Source organism: Chaetodon trifascialis, chromosome 3 (genome assembly GCF_039877785.1).
Source record: "Chaetodon trifascialis isolate fChaTrf1 chromosome 3, fChaTrf1.hap1, whole genome shotgun sequence".
Taxonomy (NCBI): domain Eukaryota; kingdom Metazoa; phylum Chordata; class Actinopteri; order Chaetodontiformes; family Chaetodontidae; genus Chaetodon; species Chaetodon trifascialis.
The window spans coordinates 6,295,684-6,315,918 of NC_092058.1; the positions used below are offsets into that span (position 1 = coordinate 6,295,684).

General features: G+C 41.0%; 1 protein-coding gene across 2 annotated transcripts in view; it reads left to right on the forward strand.

The window, feature by feature from the left end:
- igsf21a (immunoglobin superfamily, member 21a) overlaps window positions 1-20,235 on the forward strand; it is a 181,453-nt gene that overhangs the window by 43,079 nt on the left and 118,139 nt on the right. For both annotated transcript variants that reach the window (XM_070958331.1, XM_070958330.1), the window contains exon 2: window positions 17,336-17,448. In XM_070958331.1, coding sequence (XP_070814432.1) covers window positions 17,336-17,448 — 113 coding nt within the window. The remainder of the gene's footprint in view (window positions 1-17,335; window positions 17,449-20,235) is intronic.

Genomic DNA, 20,235 nt, shown 5'->3' on the forward strand with positions numbered 1-20,235 from the left:
ACAAAAAAAAAAGACAAAAACAAAAACAAAAACCCCGCTGCCTGTGGGAGATTGTTTCTGAGGTGGTAGAGTGATGCTTCAAAGTGGAGAAAACAAGAACAAACCAGTGCAAAGATGCTGTGAATAGTGTCTGAAATAACATGAAATGGCCTTCTTGTAACGGCAGCAATTCCGCGATGATAAATTGACTCTGCAGTTTATGTTCCCTGCATGCTGGATGCGTTCCTCAAATCTAGCCGTTTGACATTCAGAATGGCCATTTCTCCACACTGCCCTCGTCTCCTCCCTCATTTCCTGCCATTGCTCATGACCTGTGGTGATGCAGGGGTCTACAGATTGAATGCACAAACAGTGATTGATACCCCGGCGAGTCTGTCTCTGGGTTACGGGGACAACTTGCTTCCGTGGTAACAGTATCGTGACTTCTTTGAGGCCTCCATTAATATGGCACCCAGGTCCTGTTTACCTTATTAAAAACAGATTGGAATATCTATTTCCAAGGCTCTGTGACATTTCATTCCTCTGAGCTCTAGATTTGTTTGTTGTTTTTATTACCAAGTAATGGAAAAATTCAAACAAACTGCCAGGCAGCTTTCACGAAAGCCTTCACATCTTTTGCAGATTGTTTACACAGACGGTGATGCAGTCAAGATTATTATTATTTTTTTTAATGATTTTAAATTAACAAACATCACCTTGTTTTTTTCGCCTTTGTTTCATATCTCAATTGCGATATTAATTCCCGAAAGAGCACACATGCACATAAGAAAGGGCGGCTGGAGCGTTGTTACAGCTGTGTGTAGCCCGTTCATGGCATTTTAGAGAGAATATTACACATGCTTAAGTTATCTCCTATTTATCCGTCTGTATATCTGGCCATCTGTTATCATGTGTTTCTTTGTGTGTGTGTGTGTGTGTGTGTGTGTGTGTGTGTGTGTGTGTGTGTGTGTGTGTGTGTGACTGTGTGTGACTGTGTGTCGCTGAATATTGGACTGTGACTCGTGCTCAGCTCTAAATGTGTTTACTTCATGTAAAACACCCACAGTCATTGTACCAGAGGCTTTTACCGAAATGGGAGTAGAATAGTGGATAGAATCATAAAATGCTATTTGAGAAATGACTTTTTTGAGGGGTTGAGGCAGGATTTGGAAACACATTTTCTGCTTCTACCGCAGGTGTCCCCTTAATTTTGCAGGCAAAATAAACACGTCTGAGCAGAACAGACATTTTGGTCACTTCCTGCTTCAGTCCACGTCTGCTGCTGATTTACTTACCCCAGATATCGCTGGATAGAACATTTTAAGTCATTTTTTCCCCAGTACCACTCACCTGTAACTGAACACTCAAGTGTTGCTCCCTGTCATTCGAGGAACACTTTATACGAGCACATGCCATTTTCTCCATACTCCTAGCAACAACCTCCAGACTCAGAGAATTGGTTCCTGCAGTTGCCCTTCCAAATTCGAAGTAATAAAATTTCAGTAATGCTACAAAATCCAAATATATTCATGGAAAAACAACCACACCAGCAGCTCAGAAAGCCCACATTCACCTCATTACCTCCTGTATTTACCCTGCTGACTGTTCCTTGTTTTTGAAAGCTTGGACAGATCCGCTGCCTGGTGTCTCACCCTGCAGCACTGTGCCAGAAGGCTGCGCTCGCTCGCTGTGCCGCGTGCACCATCCAGAGTCTCCTAAGTTAAAGGGTCAAGACATGCAAGTGTTCTTCAAACAAATGCTTTTTGTTGACCGCAACTGTTTGCAGGAGAGCTGAGACGCAGCTCTGGAGGCCAATTCACTCTTTCTGGAGAAAGGAACATCAGTGGGAGAGGCAGACAATGGCTGACAGTACAATCTCGCTTCATGAGTACATCATTTGCATTTCCAAAAAGTCTCACTCTAAAGGCTATAGAGGAGCACAGGAGCAGAGGGGAGGAGGGGGAGGACTGTTACAAAAACTTCTTATCATGTCCGAACACATTTTCGCTACTTCACAGAATAATATCTTTTCACATACTTGCAGATGTATGACTTTTGGAGTGCAGCTGTTTTCCAAAAGCAGAGATACAGCCCTCCCTGAGCAGAAGTTGGTTGATTTCTCCCGAAATTATTGAGATTGGCAGCCACAGAATAATGATAACAAATTATTTCCAGCTGCAATAATGAAGCTTGAAGGCAGATGGATCTATATTTAGCCAGCAGGAGCGACGCAGGTTTGCAATATCCTCTCCAAAACTAAAAATGCATTTTATTCTACAGACATCATTCAGTTAGCTCTGTTCTCATCAAGTCTACCAGATATGTCATTGTAATGAATCTCTTTAGCTCTGAGCAGAGGGAGATTGCTATTAGAGTACAGCATCAATTCAGCACCATTTTCAGCATCATTGGCTTCGTGTGCACTGATCCAAAAGCACGTCGACATAAGAAAGACCCAGTTGTTAGAGCCCCTCAACAAAAAAATAAATGTTTTCTTTAGCCTATAAAAGCAGTGCATGCAGTGTTTTTTTATTATTATTAGTTTTACTTGCATGGCAGCAGTTTGTTTTTGATTCTGTGGTTGTCAGAGCTCATTGTTCAGCGTGTAAAGTTGCTCTCACATGGCTGTCATGTCACAAACTCCCTTTTTCCCATTTTTCTTTTCATCCACTGTACTAAAAATCATACCTGTCACCCTGCGAGTTTGGTGTTTTCATGCCTTCGCTGGCATCTCACGGCCACAAAGTGAAACTTTCACATATTGTCAGGCCATCAAATGTGCCTGTTGTGATGTTGGCTCAGTGATAAAATGCGGTACTCTGTGGACTGCGGCGCATCCTTGCCAAGTGTTTAGCACCGGTGCCGAGAGCAGAGTGCTGCACTGGTACTTTTTTAAGCTACCCATTTCCACCCTCCCGTTTGTCATACGCTCCAGGAATATGAATAAACAAATGCATGGCGAACTCCCCACACTGATTATCGGAGACATTACAAATCTCAGGAGGAAACGCACAAGCCAATGGAACATTTATCCCTGTACATACAAGTTCCCGCTAGGATAATCTACAGCAGACATGGCTGAGTGTGTCATTTTTCCTGATGGTGTGACCGTGGAAGGTCTGCTGCTCCGACTCCCTGGAGGGCTCTTGCATGCCACAGCAGTGGTCATCCTCTGTCTTTATCATGAAAGCCTTGTGTGGCTGCTGTTAAACTAAAACCTTGTGTCTTCAAATAGTGTGTTTTTGTGTATTGAGTGGGGCAAAAATAGGGCTTCTTTCCCAGTCGGTGATCATTTATTTTTTGACATTACATGACAGGTTTGTAACAGGATTCACAGTCCTGGGAGTCATGGAGGTCGCTCAGCAAGTCAATGAATAGCTTCAGTTCAAGTTAGGAAAAATAAGAAAAAGCAGCAGTTATAATTGTCATTTCTACTTGATGACAGAGGAGCAGTAATGTATGGATAGAAAATGAAGAGTGGGATACAGAGGGAGCAGAGGTTCTGTCTAGTCGGCCAGCGGTGACATACACACCGCTGCATCTGCCTAACTCCACGTGGGAAGACTGGCTGCATTTCCTCCCCGGCTCCAGCGCTTCTCGCCAATGACATGATAACGCCACATGCCTGAAGGCCTTTCAGAACGAGCACCCGCTGATAGGGTTCCTCGTGATTGCTATCCACTACAGCGGTACGGGAGGGCGGTGGATCACAACGGACGGGTTCTGACACTCTCGAAGCTGAAGCATGTCATTAAACAGTAAATCACTCTGATTGAAAAACGCATCAGCTCCCGGCTTTCTGTTTATAAAAGAAGACCTTCTCCACCGGCGCAGGTTGTGCTCACGGCCAGAATAAATCAGCAGCCAGTCATCCACGTTCTCCTTCCATGTAACGCTTCCTGAGCTCAGCTTGCATGTGCGGCTGCAAATACCTGAGATGTTGACTTTGCTGAACTGTCTTCACCGCAGTGCTCAGTCATCCACGGTGACCGCCAACACTGTTAGTTTGTTCAGTGTGGCACAGTGATGAGCATAATAACACTTTCTTTAACACCTTTAATCTAATTTTATACCATGGTCTGGGTGAATACTCGATTCTGATTGGCTGCAGGATGTCCGTTAAAAACTGTTGTAGGACACCTATAAAAAAGTTCAAATAGCCTGATTGTTCTAAATTATCGCGCTGGCTCAAACGCTAGTTGGTAACCGTGGCAACAGAAACTCAGAACATAGGTTAGCATACGTTATTTCACAGTTTATTTATCACAACGGCAAGACAGCAGACAACAGGAGTGATTTTATAGTTTCCTTTAACCTATTTGGTGAATCTGATAATTTTGAAGACTGGGATGCAGCAGAATCAAAACAGAGAAGATAAGAAGAAGGAGATGCGACACGAGGAGGTGACACCGGAGGAATTACTTGCTTGATACACATTTACTGATCAATGGTGGATAATATTTCTTGCAAAAAAAATGATTTAGGAAACTATCTGTGGACTTTGGTTCTTTGAAACAAAATGTCGCATCATCCTCTGGACACACACAAGCGGTAAGAGGTGCACTTGTCCTCTGAAATGATACTTTGTATCATGTAACATAACGTTGAGCAATCATCTCACTTCCCTCCACTGATTAGGCCTGATATAACAGCTGCGCCTGACCGAGCTGCAGGTTCTGTGGCCAGAGCCGGTTACCTTGGCAACAACTCACAACGACAGATATTAAATAGTCCACTCAGCCACTTCTTGTGAAAAATTTACAATTTTAACGGTAAACAACAAAAACTTCACGTCGGACTGTTCACGCCTCTGCGTCGTCCATTCATTTCTGATAATGGACACCTTGACGGCCATTATCCCTTACGTAGTCCCTGAATTCTTTGAGAACTTCATACGAAGGTGTACCAGTTAAATGGATACAAACTGTCTGGAGTATTAACATTTTATGGCGTAGAATAGGTCCTTTACACTGTAAAGAATTTCACTGTAAAATAACAGTAAATTACTGGCAGCAGGGACGCCAGTAATTTACTGTTATTTTACAGTGCACCTACTGTAATTTATTTTAACAGTATAGTACTGTATATTGAATTACAGTACATTACCGTAGGATAACAGTGGGTGGTGTTGTAATTTTACAGCACATCTACTGTTGTTTATTTTAACAGTATACTACTGTATTTTGGATTACAGTACAAGACAGTAGGATAACTGTGTTATGGTAATTTTACAGTATACACCAGTTTATTCTCAAAGGATATTAAATCTGCTATTTTGCATTTAATTACTATAAATCCCCACAAATTAGCTTAATTAGCTTAGCAAAAGTAGCTTAACATCATACAGGGCTTTTGAAATTCTGGACTGAACAGCAAGTCAATCTGGACCCATGTCCATCCATACCTCATGTTTATCATGACAGCAGGTAACATCCACAAGTACTATTAACGTGCAAGACATGACTTTTCTTGTATTTTCTTTAAATTGTGTACCTTCTTGTGTTTGTGCTTCTACCTTTAGCCTATCACAAACGCATCCAGCAACATGCATCCACCACTATTCGTCTGTCTGTGCCAACTGAAGAAAAGTAGCAGGTTAAGCTAGTGGAGGAGACTGAGGAGAGTAACACATAGTGCAACGACCACTCACTCTGATGCTGTTTTCAAGAATCAAGAACTGACAGAGTACAGAGCGCTCACACTAACACCATTTCCCAGAAAAATCATAAGTGAACTGATTTAATGTTGATTAAATGTTATTGCCAATCATTCCTGAACTCTGAGCTTGAATAAATATCAGATCAGACTAGCTTTGAGAACCCCAGGTATAAAACACAAGAGAATATGTATTCCATAACATTACTGCATTTTAATAAAAACATCAGCAGACTAACATTCATTAAAACATTTGGATTACAAAAATAAAAGGTCATCTCATTGGAAGAACAGTCTAGCTTGTGAACAGTGAAACTGTGAAACTGTGAAACAGTGAAAGTCTAGACAGAGAAAGAGACGAGAAGGAGAAATACAGTGAAAGTACTTGACTTTTGGCTGGTATTCCCATCCCCATGAATAGTGCCTGTAAAACAAACAGACAAACAAAAATTTAGCAACACAACGTCACTGATAAAATATAAAAATGTGAAACAGACTAATGGAGGGAGGGGAAGAAACATAAGTATGAGGGGAGAGAAAAGGGCCAGAGCAATAAGCTGTTCAAGGGAGTGAGAAAATAAAAAGTGTGAAGAAGAGAGAACAGCAAGAGACAGAAAGAAGAGAGGGTTAGTTGGTTATTATAGTTTGGGGGGGGTGTTGTCGAAGCAGTAGCTGAACAGGCTGAAGCAATACTCCTTGTATTTTAAGAATTTAAAAGAGTAGGACGAACAATACTCTATTTATTATACAAGGAGTATTATACAACAATACTCATTTATTATAGTGAAACTAGCCCATTCCTATGATCAATGTTAAAAACCAGATGAAATTGTTTGCACCCATTCCTAATGCTCTTCTCAACCAAGCTCAGCCAGCCTGTTGAGACCATGGTATTCTAGGATGTTGCTTTGGCAAATTTATCATATATACTGTATAATCAAAGAAGAGTGCTTAGTGTGCTGTTTTACTGGAGCTTAGGCAAGCATATAATAAAGAAGTGACAAGACAGCTATGACCTACCTAAATGAAGTCCCACTCATAGTCCAGCAAGTTCTTCAGCAGTGTGGCAACATGCGGGTTGACACTTTGGGCCCTTTTCTGAACCACCTTGCCAGTCCTCTTGGAGATGACCTTTCCATGGGTGGCCTTGCTACCTCTTTCAGGATTTATGCCGACGAACCGTCTTTAAAAAAAAGAGAGAGGAAAAAAAGTCCCAAATACTGCAAGTGGATAATTACACAACTCACAGTTGTGTTAGACTAATCTGTCCCCCACAAAAAAATGACAGGTGGGAACTAATGAGCTAAATCATGAGACCTGGAGGCCACCTACTGTTAGGGAATAGCCATAACGGGCTCACTTTTTTCACAGTATTCATGATAACTGACAAGAAAATAAAGATCAATCTGGTTTCACTTAGTGAAATTTATTTTGCATATTCAAAGTTAGAAAGTGCTTACTGCCAGGTTATAACAAAAATAATGTGCATAGCACACATATTCAGACTTAAAAAGTGCCAGCTGCCAGGTTATAACATAAAATAATGTGTATAAAAAAATACGATATCGTACATCTGAGGGCTGTACTACGAATTAAGCTTAACACAGCCAGAGATAACAGGTATCACGACGGTGTTTATCAACTTGCTCTGTTAACTCAGGCTTTCATCTTCAGACTCTGTGCGCGCTCACATAAAGAGGGGCGTTTGTTGTGTCATTTGACTCTTCTTCCGCACAAAGTGAAGCGATCGAGAGCCGAACACTTCAGTCAAAATGATCAAGTTGTTATAATTGGAAAATATACAAAATATATGACGGCAAAAGCTACACTGTTGCTGCAAATAAAGCAGGAGAAGAAGAATGATGTCAGAAAATTACTGATCGACTAAATGCGATCTCAATGCTGCCGTTTATTTCTAACATGAAAACTGAACATTAAACAATAAAACTTCATACAGCAGATTTAAACATGACGATGTCAGTCTGACTCTGTCCCGTGATGAGAGAGCCGTGGACATCACATCAGTTGTAAACTGATTTAAGATTTTCCGTGATAAATGAAGAGGAATTTTCTAATCAGTGTTCTGAGCTGCAAAACGGACAATAAGTAAAAAAGTATTCAATGTCTGTAGCTGTTTCATCATTATTTTAGTGTGTGGATTATATATAATGTAAATTTAAAGTTTTAATATGACCTGAAGCAAACGAGGAAAATGACTCTGCATCACCAAACTGAGGTTACCATGACAGCGCGATGCACAGTCCGTGCTGCTGTGATACCATGTTAGATTTCTACATTATACCGATTCGTTCCGTGATGTTACGAACATACAGCTCAGCAACTTTTCATTTTTAACGTCTTCCCTCAGTTTATAGGCTAATATTGCTCAAAACAATCTTGCTAGAACAATAATTAGTTAAATAGCGGCGCTTTTTACAGCCGATTTAATCTGAAACTCGGAACATAACCTGCTCCCGAACAAGTTATGAGTTTAGCATAAGTTGATCTAGCCAGGTTCGTGACACTGAAAACCCTGGCTTTAGACTCAACATACCTTGCTAACCCATTAATCTCGCGTCGTACTACAGCCCTCGGGTAACACTGCTCCTTCGTGTTGTTTTGAATTTCGCTCGACTTCCTTTCTGTGAGCGTCTCCTGGGGCGGGCAGCTTACCATTCAACCAATCACACACTCGTATCTTACGCTCAGCAAAGCAGGATTGGCTTGTAACATGTCACATGGGAACAGATGCTTTCAGGGTTCACAAAAAAAACCTCCAGCAGACAAGTTTCGCAGGCAATAATATCAAATGGTAAATTATCGTACATTTGCCCATTTTTTAGGATTATTGATCGTACAGAGGGCCAAATTATCGTACACCTGGCAACACTGCATGTGGTGAAAGCATCTTAGCTCACAGAAGCTCTGAGCTCTGTTCTCGTTAACGGCAACGCGGTCGGCTCGGTGCAGCTGGTGAAGCAGCGGTCTGATGAGCATGACGTCCGTGACATGTCCCGTTAAGCGCGAAGTTGTGACGTTGCCAGGTGATGAAAAAGACACCTGATCATGTGTTGATGGAGTGGGAAAAGTGAGTAAAAAAATGTATAAACAATGCTTAGCCTGGCGGGGGGGGGGGGGGCAGGTAAAGCCTGGCGGCCCACCAGGCTTATAATATACTGGGGGAAACCCTGTATTCATATGAACAGGGTATTAGTGATGATTTTCCCGGGAAATTTTCAAAGACTGCACACAGGTAGTGTGTTTTAACATTACCCATGGATTTATAAAAGAAGAACAATTCTACCCCACTCAGCCGTTGCAAAACAAAGTAGACAGAGCTAAGGCAACAGACTTCATTTGCTGTGTGAAGGTGAAGCCGCGTGGTCTACTGTTTTTTTTCTGCAAGCACGAAATCACACGGTCAACAATGGATCCTCAGGTCGAGTGAAATCCAAAATTACTGTTTATCACCACAGGTGCCACCAAAGAGAATCAAATTCAGATCTTTGAAATAGTTACCTTTACTGTCTATTTTTTAGCTGGCTTCAATTGAGTCTAAGGTCGGAGATATAGGCCTACTTGCTGTTTAACCATGCGTCTGTGTTCGCGTATATGCGTAGCGTTAATTTCTGAAGACGTGCACAACCGTTGCTTCGAATATGTAAGAACGTATGTAAGAACGTATGAAATTAAATGAGTAAGTGACAAGATGCTAACACACTTACAAAGGTCAGAAACAACACCAGATTGCTAATGTTAGCTAACTGAGTTCAAGCTTGCTAAGTTACAGAGCTTGCTTTGCCAATTTTAGCAGCCTGGCCAGGTGAAGCACACCTAATGAAATAGGCTATTATTTATAATGTCAACTGTTTAATAATCATGCAAACAAAACAATACTGGACATTGACAGTTTTTGGAGATAAAAATAACTTTACCTCTTTGGTTGAAGTCCAAATGCTGATGGATAGTGTCACGACATGAGAAGGAATGTGGTGGTCTCCGCAGCTTGACAGAAAATACTGTTTTATACTGTTAAATTACAGTTTGTTGTTCTTAACCAAGTATTTACTGTTAATTTACATGTGGGAATGGATATTTAACAGTATTTTACAATTTTTTAAAAAACACAGTAAGATACTGTTCTAGCGTTGGAAATTTACAGCAATCCATAGATTTATGCTGTTAAATTACAGATTTATGCTGTTAATCTACTGTTACTGTTAATTTACTGATTTAACTGTTAATTTACATGCTGTGGATGAATATTTAACAGTATTTTACAATTATTATAAAAAACAGTAAGATACTGTTGTAAATTCACCGTAAATCTACAGAAATTCGTTACAGTGTAGAGTCAAATGATTGATTGTGGGCGTTGTTGAAATCTTAAAAAGAAATCTTCATTTCTTTACAGCCCAGTTTTGGTAGTTCAGACCCTGATTTTTGGGTATGACAGCATGACAGTTGTGAGATCTGCAGCATCACAGGTGGACACAGCTTTTAATAGAGACCAATAAGGCAACACAGGCTGTCAAGCTAATCACTTGTGTGCATCCTCTCACTGTGAAGCTCTGACTACACAGATGCCACATGGTACATCTCAGCCACGGGGCAAAATATGTGAGTATAGAGTCTAGTATTTACAAGTAATACATAAAACTTCAAAAGTCTGGCAAAGCAGTGATGCTGCACAACAACAAGGCCTTGGCTGTTTCTCAGCTGACAAAATGGCGGTAAATTCACCAGAAGCTAACGCTACCTGCTGGTGTTCCCGTCTCTAACATTTTTAACCATTTAACCAAATCTAATGATGGGATTGTACTTCAAGAATTTCAGGCGAGGCTTTTTTTTTTTGCTCCCATTATTTTTATTCGTGTTGTAAGAATGAAAGGACGAGGCAGTAAAGCTACTTCTACGACGTCTGTCGGGCTCCTTGAGAGCTTTAATAGCCACTAAGTTTCTATTTCTATTGTGAGTGATGTGAATATGATTTATAACGTGTTCCATTTACTTAATCTATACACCTATTTGCCTTATGCTCTGGATTTCAACATTTTCAGAGGGGACCCGCAGAACATTGACTGAATCCAAAGAGTACAAATGGAGAGGTTATCATTGGTAAAACATGCTAAGCATTAATATATTGTCCTTGGGTTGTCCAAAAGCCTTCGGTGCCATCGGCATCACTTACTTGCCTTAAGCTCCTGGCTTCAAATCAGCAGTTACTGTCTGAACTTATTGATTTACACATCTGCATAGCTGGATTTTCATTTGGCAGTGGATAAACTTTCACTCTCGTTATATTGGACGTGTTAAGTTTCAGATCACAGTAGCAGTCATGATATCCTGTCTTTGCTCGTGCAAAAATTATTCAAAATGAGGTTCTGCGTTTATCCCACGTCCTTGCAATCACTTAGAAAAAGGTAGCATATTTTTCCACACATATGTGCCTTTTCTGGAAGTGATAATCTTCAAATGTGTGTTAGGCTCTACAAATCAGCTCTGTTTGTTTACACTGCTTAGAGGCACAGATGAGGAGGAGAGCTGAGGAACTCAGCCATCTATTTTTCTCATACATTTAGTTGCACTGACATCTAAGCAAAGGTAGGCCATAGCCATAAATCACAGAGCACAATAACAGGCACATTTTGGGCCGGTCCATCATTGGCTGTGTTTTGTTTTCTCATTGCATCTTGGCAAATTGCTGTTATTAATGGGAGAAAGCATAGTTTGCAGCCCTCATTAGATGTTGTTCCAACAGCGCCTCTGATGGATTAAGACAAGCTGGAGGCCTTGTCTGCCTCTACAACCAGCTAATATGAGCCAATTAAATGCCGTGCACTCTCTGGCCACTCACGCTTGCTTATGTGCTCCAACAGCGATATCCAAGTATTCCGCTTCATGGCCAAATGGATGATAGTTTCAAGACAAGTAGATTTATTTCAAAGATTTTCTGCAGAACTGTATGCTTACCCTCACATTCCATGATAATAAATTATGTCCTGTTAAAGCAGTTGGTTTCTCTGAGGATACTGCACATTTTCCTTTGATCAAGTGCATTTTAAATCTTCATCCACTTTTTTTTAATCGCTCTTCTCTGTAATGGGAGCTTTGTGACACGAGCTCTGTAGGTTCTACCCGAGATGTGGGAGGCACAGACGTGTTTGGAAGTGTTAGATTTCGAGGTAACGTCACCCTCGCGGAGAGTCTGATTCATGCAGAGGAAACTTATGGGCAGGATGCTGTGAGCACTGTATAAATATACCTGAGGCTTCCTTCGAATGCACGGCTTACAGCACAGGAAGGATCGATACTGTGCAGCGCTAGCATGAAAACAGATTCTAAGTCTCTCTGCATGCTGAATTTAAGCTCTGCTAAAGTGAAGGTGTTCACGGGGCCAGGCATATTTTTGGTAGAGCTGACTGGATAAATCCAGGCAGACACTTAAAACATATTTCTGGAAAGGACTCAAAATATAATCTATCCAAGCAACATACACATATTGTGAATTCAAATTAATATTGTGAGCAATTGTTTTATAATCTTTGCAAAAAGTCCAAACACTGCTGTTTAATTAATGGATTTCTCTTTTCGGCAATTCAAAGCCAAATCAAAGGCGAATGAAAATAAAAGCAATAAATCTTTCACGCACTCTAAATTAAAGGTGACTAACTTGAAGCCGCTGGTTGTGTTTGCAGCGTCGTCGTCTTTGTCTCCTGCGATCAAAATTGAAACACGTTGGAGTCACAGCAACTTGACAAACTGTGATAAACAGCAGAAGAATTGCGCTGTAGGTTTTACATTTAATTAAAGGAGCATCTCTGCTGGTCGAGGAAACTAATAACCTGCCGTACTGTTTGTGAGAGCCTGCACAGAAGACTCAGTGTGGATTTTCAGTCTTGAGTTGACGAGGGCTGATTGGAGACTTGTGTCCACTGCGAGCTGATTCAGCTCCGGGGCAGCTGTCTAAACCATCACAAGTGTTGAATTATCTCCGACGGGCGATGACTTACATAAACACTTACACAGTGTTGATTTTTACGCTCAGACTTGAATTAACACTGGAGTTTTTCGCTGTGTGACTATGGCCCATATTAGCCTGCGTTTTAACAAGGGCATCAAGCGTAACAAGAGATATTGCTTCGTTGGAACACTTTCAACGGAGAATTGGCAAATAAAATGTGTCTAATTTATGAAGTCATTTGGATGGCATTGGATGGATATTGAATTGCGTGGGAATTATGCCCTCATGTCTTGGTATGTGCAGCCTGCAACTGCTCCAGTTTCTTGTAGGGATTATTTGAAATGTGAACTTCCCTGGCACGAGTGCATAACCCATGTAATTTGCTCTTTTAAAAATTCCTCATCCCTCCCCACACGCTCCGCAGCATTTTTCTGTCATTGGCTATGCTATATTTTCCTCTGTGTCCCATAGTCAAGGAATTGTTCACAATTAATCGCTGCAGCCACACAAGGAGCAAGGAGACCACCTAGCTTCTTGTATCATATTCTTCATATTGTGTGAATAATGTGTCATAATGACTTCATATTGTTGGTCTTAATCACACACACACACACACACACACACACACACACACACACACATATATATATGTACAGCAGATAAATGGCACATCTTGAATATTGAACAACCTATAACTGAATATGTCCTTTACAAGATGCATGTTTATCCCTCTGCGAGTGTTCCACACAGTCAGTTGACTTTTTTTTATTGTAATATGCATTTCCACCACCTCTGTGGAAAACTCACAGAGAGACATTTACAAGGCCAGGCTGCTCCTCTTGTGGGTTCGTAGTAAGTGGTTAGGATTTTCTCCAAGAGCTTCAGCTCTGTGTTAATGACATGCAGTCTCCGGAAAGGTTTATCCATTCAATTTGACTCTAGAGAGAAGATCTCTTCAGCCTGCTGATTAAATTAAGATTCTTTAATAAGCATATCTAGGTGCACTGACATGACAGACGGCGCGATCTGTGTCTAGCAATGCACATACCCAAGACTATCTGTTTTAAATGCAAGGAACCCTGAATTTCAGTAGTGCAGTGCCTTTGTCTCTCAGTTACATCGCCGTTTCCTACTATGCATACTTTTGAATTATTCAGTAAAGTCTCTTTGACTAAATATTATGTAGACCCGGGTAATTCTGGAAATCCACGTTGTTTACCTGATGCAGCATTTTGTGGGAGAGTAACAAAATGTGGTGTAATCTATGCAGACACATATTCTTATGTATAAGGTCCTGCAAAGGACAAACAGTCTGTACAATGTTGTCACTGTAACCTAACAAGGAAAAAACATGCACACTTCAGCAGTTTTGCAGAGACTGAATAATCCAAGTTGAGTGTAAAGTCTGTGGATATTTTCTAACGGACACAAAGGGCCAAACAGGCTGACAATGAATGACCAAATGAGTCAATGAGCAAGTGAGTGAGGGAGTAATATTAAAGCTCTTTTTATGAAAGAACGTAAGAGGCGACAGCACCTATACCACGTCTTCTTTGACTGCACATACATGCTTCTGCCTGTGAGGTATTTTGAGGATTGAACATTTCTGCATCTCTGTGGGAGGAGAAGCTCACCAGGCGGTGTATCATTAACAGTCAAGGGGAATAGAACAATTTGTTGGAGAGATTTGCATTTGGATTTGCACAAACAACACGTCGAAAGGCGGATAACATGGCCATATTTTGTCCATTTTGTGGCTTAGACTGCATGTCGTGTAATTTTACTTCAATACAAACCCTGAAGCAGTAAAAACTTGAACTTCTTTTTCCATTTTAGTTGACTACAAAGTCAATTTAAATTGACTATAAAGTTCATGCAGGTGCAGTGAGAATGAATGCAATTTAACATAAAACTGTCAGTGTGACAATGACATGCACAGTGTGGATTGCTGAGGCGGCTGGTTGCCTTTTTGGGCCTTTATTTGATGGCACAGAGGTTGAGGAAGACACTGGGGATGGCATGCAGAAGGGGGTGCGGGCTGAAATCGACCCCGGCCACTGCAGTAAGGATGCGGCCTTGGTACATGGGGCACTCTACTGGGTGAGCTATCAGGACACCCCAGCCAGCTGCTTTTTGAACAATTCAAAAAGCTGAATATATCACTCAAGAACAACCATTCTTCATGTTGTTTGTCCTGTTTTTACATGCTCAAAACACATAGAACTAAAACTGTTTTCATAGCTGCGGTAAAAGTGTATGTATGACCTGCAGATCTTTAAAAGAAACAAACTGACTTCATATAACTTACAGTGTAACTGAATTACAGTAATAGCAATATTGAAAAATGAGCTCCCATCCAGCCTTAAATTGTATTTTTGCCTGATACAACTAAAGCATTTCCTAAACTTGGAAATGAGAGTCTGAACATGCTTAGATGATCTGCTGGAACTCATCTCCATGCACATATTCATGAAGATAACTGATACGATTTAAGATGCCATATATTTATTACTTGAGCAGTTCTTGGATAAAGACACCAGTTTATTTTAGAAGAAGCCCTCTGAGGCACACACAGAAAAAAAAATGACTGCACTGTTATATGGACCCGAGTTAAGCTGCACTCCTCAACCATCCAACCGAGCGCGCCTACACTGAGTGCATCAATAAGAAAAATGTACGTTTTTTAATTGTATTTGAGATAAAACTTTGGTAAGAAGTGTGAGCAAACTCAGCAGTGGAGCTGGGGAGGCGCTTTGGGTGTTCAAAGGGTTGCAGAGTTAAAGAGATGCTTATTAGATAACAGTGAAGGTGCTTGCTGTGATCGTGCATGTATGAATTTCTTTGACTACTACTTTAATACTTGACTGTTAAAGTGTAAAATTCACCTAGATTTCCATTTGTGCTCTTGCAAACCAAGGCTCCACCTCCCTTTACCTCCAGTCTTCCTTTCCCTCTTTGCAGTGATCACCTGTAGAGTTCTGTGATATTCACTGATGCCCTCGTAGTGGTTTCTGTTGTTTTACCAACACAATTATTAGTCATGAGGTCCAATTTTACCCTGTTTTATATTTTTACTGAGCTATCCATCTGCTTTACAGGATACAATTTCCTCATTAAATACTGAATGTGTTGAAACTGCTATTATGTTGGGCAGAAGGTCGCTGTCTGTCAGTGGAAGTCAGCCCACGCACCATCGCTGGCTCACGCTGCTAGTCAGAGCAGTGGCATATAAAGAGATGTCCTTTTCACTTATGTGGAAACAAGATAGATTTCAAATCGATATAATAGATGTATTTTTGGACACGACATTGAGCTCCCTCAGATTTTAGTTTATGCATCGCCTTCGCTCGAAAACATCCTCCATACAGCCTTCGTTTGATTTAATTTAATCCTTCTAGTTTTCGGATGCGTTTATTGTCTCCCAGGTCGTCTCATTATCACCAGGGGATTGCCTTTGTATCTATACCCATCTTTATTTGCAGGATCTAATCTTACGGGTACGCTGACACTATTATCGCCTTGTGAACGTTTGTGATTGTGGAGTAGTGGAGCCGTACCTGCAGGTCTGTGTGACGGTGATGTAGTGGGGTCGCGGCTCCACCTGGGACTCTAGTGTTTGTGTCTGAGAAGCCAAACTTCAAATCTGTGCAAACTTATAAGTTTGCCCATGCATTTGAAAGTTCTTTCTTATTTTTCCTTTGTTTTTGTTGTCTTTATTGGATTGTATCTGTGCGATCTTTTTTTTCATGTGTGTTGCTGTTGTCTGTTAATGCTTGTCATCACAAAAGCCTTGGTTAAAACTTAATGAAAAATGTTAAGTATTTTCAATTATTTGACAGTCGGGATGCTCCAGACTGTGTTCAGCATGGCGCTAATTAAGCAGTTGATTGTTTTTTTTAGTAGAAGAAAGACATTTTATATCACACAGACTCCTGTCAATGCAATGGCAGAGTTCCCCCTTTAAAAGAGATTTTCACAATAAACTTCTGTTTTGTTGGTGCTGACTTTCCTCATCATGTTCTTTATATTTACTATGGCTATGGCTGAGAACTGTGATGCCATTCAATGCCTTTGCTCCTTTCAGAGGTTTATTGACTGGGCCTGTTTATTCAGGGCCAAACAACAACTTCAGATAAATAACTGGCTAAAAGCTAAACAAACGCTGCACAGCAAAACATGAAGACTAACTTTCCTGCCAATAATGTAATGTGAGAAGCAATTAAGTCCTCTAACCAGTCATGCAGATTTCACACATTTATCTGTTTCAAGGAAGCCAAAATTTGAATTTGAGAAAATAGAAGAGATAATACAACTTATTACTGAGAAATCACTGCCTGTAACAGCTGCACGTCTTATAGCTCACAGTGGTTTCAAGTAGACAAGCGGTTGCACTGTAGCTCAAGTTTGTCCGAATATCCAAAACCGGGTGAGGAAAGTGTGCAAGGTCACTGAAAAATAAATGCTTAAGTAACTACCGCTGAAGTGCTATTTACCAAGGTACTCAGCCCTCATGTGGGAGAGTGCTTGTTGTATAATTGCATAAGGATGAATCATGGCATTTTTCCAAAATAGACCGTCGGCCAGTCTTGAGCTTTTTAGAACGATTCACGACTGCTTTATTGATGTTGTCCAACATTTTCCTCAACAAGAAACATGTATCTTCTTCAGGCAAACTGTGTTTCTGCTTTCAGACTGTAATAAAACTCGTTTCTTCTTCTTCTTCTTCTTCTTTTACAGGATATTTGACAGTTACCATAGAGCCCCTGCCTCCTGTTGTTGTGGGAGAGACTGTTACTCTCAAGTGCAACTTCAAAACTGACGGGAGGCTTCGAGAGATTGTTTGGTACAGGGTGAGTAAGCTCTTTCACACTTCCCATGCCACGAAGCACAAGATGCCCACTAGCCTGTCTGTTTCTTTCATTTCTAGCCATTCGGCATCAGAGGAGATCAGTGCCAATAGTCATATCACAGGATTATGGCTGTGTTAGGAGAACAACCGTGTACTATCAAACTGCAATTGTCAGGAAACAAGCTATTATTTAGGCCAGCTGTATGGGAGGCATCACTGGCTGTTGCTTGGGAATTTGATTTCTCAATCCGCTGGTCATCACCATCATTTCTTAATAGTTCACAGCTGGCGACTCAACAGTTATTAAAATCCCAGTTGGTGTACGACACTGTCTAAGTGCTGCCAATAATTAGATTGCAGTTGAAGGAGGAAAAACAATCAAATCAACAACCAGTCTTTGCATGTCCTAGATGGAGTTTACTGGGCCCATAAAAGCAGCACGTTTGAAAGTTTTTATGAAAGATCGGCACTGCGAATTTGCCGAACGTGACAGCGAACAGAGGACACATTTGTTTCACTTCAAGAGAGCCACTGATAAGCACTTGAATTGGAAAGCAGTAGCAGCTGCTGCTATCACACCCTTGCTTGACCATAATTCTTGAGCGCTGTACAGATTTGCTTTGTGAAAGCGGATGATTCTTCACCAAGTTGTTAGTGAAGTTGCTGAGTGCTGATTGGATTTGTATAATGTGGTATAGACAAATTGCAGAGCCTGAAATGTCATCAACCAAGCCTCTGGGTATTCCATGAAATGCATTCCTGCTCTGTCTTGTGTCGCTCATTACGCTTGTGATATAATCTAAAAACTGACAGGCCTCCAAAGTAAACAAGTGAGCAGCCAGGTGCTTTGCAGGCGCGGTGTTTTTAGTGAGAATGTACTAGAATGTGCAGTCCTGACTTCCAGTACAATAGATGTGTGTACAGTTTATTTATGAGGAGTCCTACTCAGCTGAAAACTGTTGTATGATTTTATTTTTGGCTCTGCAGCTTTCTGCAGCTGAAAAATAACCCTGATGATGCTATTAGACAGAAAGCAAAGCAAAAGGTGCATTATGGGGAATGTAGGATCCAGCATTTCTGGAGCTGGACCCAAACTGGACTAAAAGTCAGGTTATCTCCTCATGTGAAGCATCGATTTGAACCAGTGTCTCTTGTGCATGTTCCAGTTTTATGGAGGTGCTTGTTGATGTCGTTCCTACACCTGACCAGTCATGCTGTTTTGATGATGGAAAAAAGGCTCTCTAACATGTGGCTAATGTTCTGAAATGGTCAACAAAATAACAATAACTTAACCATCACCAAGTGTGTTGCCTTTTGCTCAGTTGCAGTGATGATCCTGGAGCAACATTAATCATGATGTTACAGGAACAACACCAACACACAGTGTCAGATAAACCTCTCCCTGATTGGTTGAGGTGATGGAGGGAAATTTAAAAAAGATCCTGCCAAGAAGACACAGTCAGAACTAGAATTCACCGTGACTGGCGGTACAGTATTGTTTTACCACCTGAGTGAATCCTTTATCTGGCACATTATCAACCATTTGCACCGGTTTGCTACCAAAACGACAGGTCAACAAAGCGAAATCAAGAACTCCAAAGGAAGCATTTATTTCTGTCCTGAGGGGCTGAACTGCATCAGGATGCACACACAGTGTGTCCCTAATAAACTGGCTTAGGTAAACTTTACAGTGTGCAATCCTCACTGGTGAATTCTGCACCTTATTGTTAATAATTTAAAGAGTATTCGATATTGTGAACGTACAGGACAACACTATGGCGACAGTCACCTTGGCGTCACCCTCCACCCTGTGCTGGAGCACCGTCCATTCAACGAGCGAGCAGCGGTTTATTGCTTCGGCAGGAACTCCGTCGTCAGAGTTGCTTCTGCTTCCACACTTTCTTTTATTGTAAAATAAAACAGTGTCTCTGGACTCATCTTAGCAAATGCTGACCTTTCAAGGTAGGACAAAAGGAGATTTATGGCACTTTACACGTTCACCTTAGCATCATAGATCACTTTCATTGCGGTGACAATTTCATTTAATCAGGCAGGGATTGGAGAGCGTTGTTTTGCTTATATCCTGTCAGATGTCCGTGGCGTCTATTGATAGCTGTGGTTTAAATAAGCGGTCTGAGAATAGAGCTGCCCATATTAAGAGTTCTCACAAGGAAAGCAAAAAGGTTGTAACAGAAATCGGCCCCGTCTCTCCGGTGGCCACTGCTCAGCACAACCGTTGATAAATTATAAATCAATTACCCGCACTTGACTGCCAAAGTTTCTTTAATCTCTGCCTTTTATTTGACTAAATACTGTTGACTTCTCATTTTACCACCTGTTCAAATGGAACTGGGGTTGATACTCACCTGGGGAACGCTTGTATCAGATCGACGCAGCCAATCAAGGGGGGTGGGTGGGTGGGGGGGCTGAATCAACTGAATATTTCAGCGAGGGCTCATTTGTGGTGCTACGTCCTGACGAATTCTGTTTGAGGATTTTTTTTTTGATGCATAACACATCCAGACTGCAGTCAGAATTTGCATGTCTTAAGATGTACTTAAGATAAACCTGATCGTTTTAGAGAGCCTTTCAAGCCACACTAACTCACATTCTCTACAACATTATATTCAAAAGTAGAGAGATAAAAGTAATGGATTTGATACATACGAGTTACCCCGTGGTTTCTGTTATTTCTTACATTTTGCACTTCCTTTTATCCCAGAGAATAAGCACAATTTTTCGGGACTTTACAAGTATTATCAGTTCAGAGTGTAAGAGTGTGTGTGTG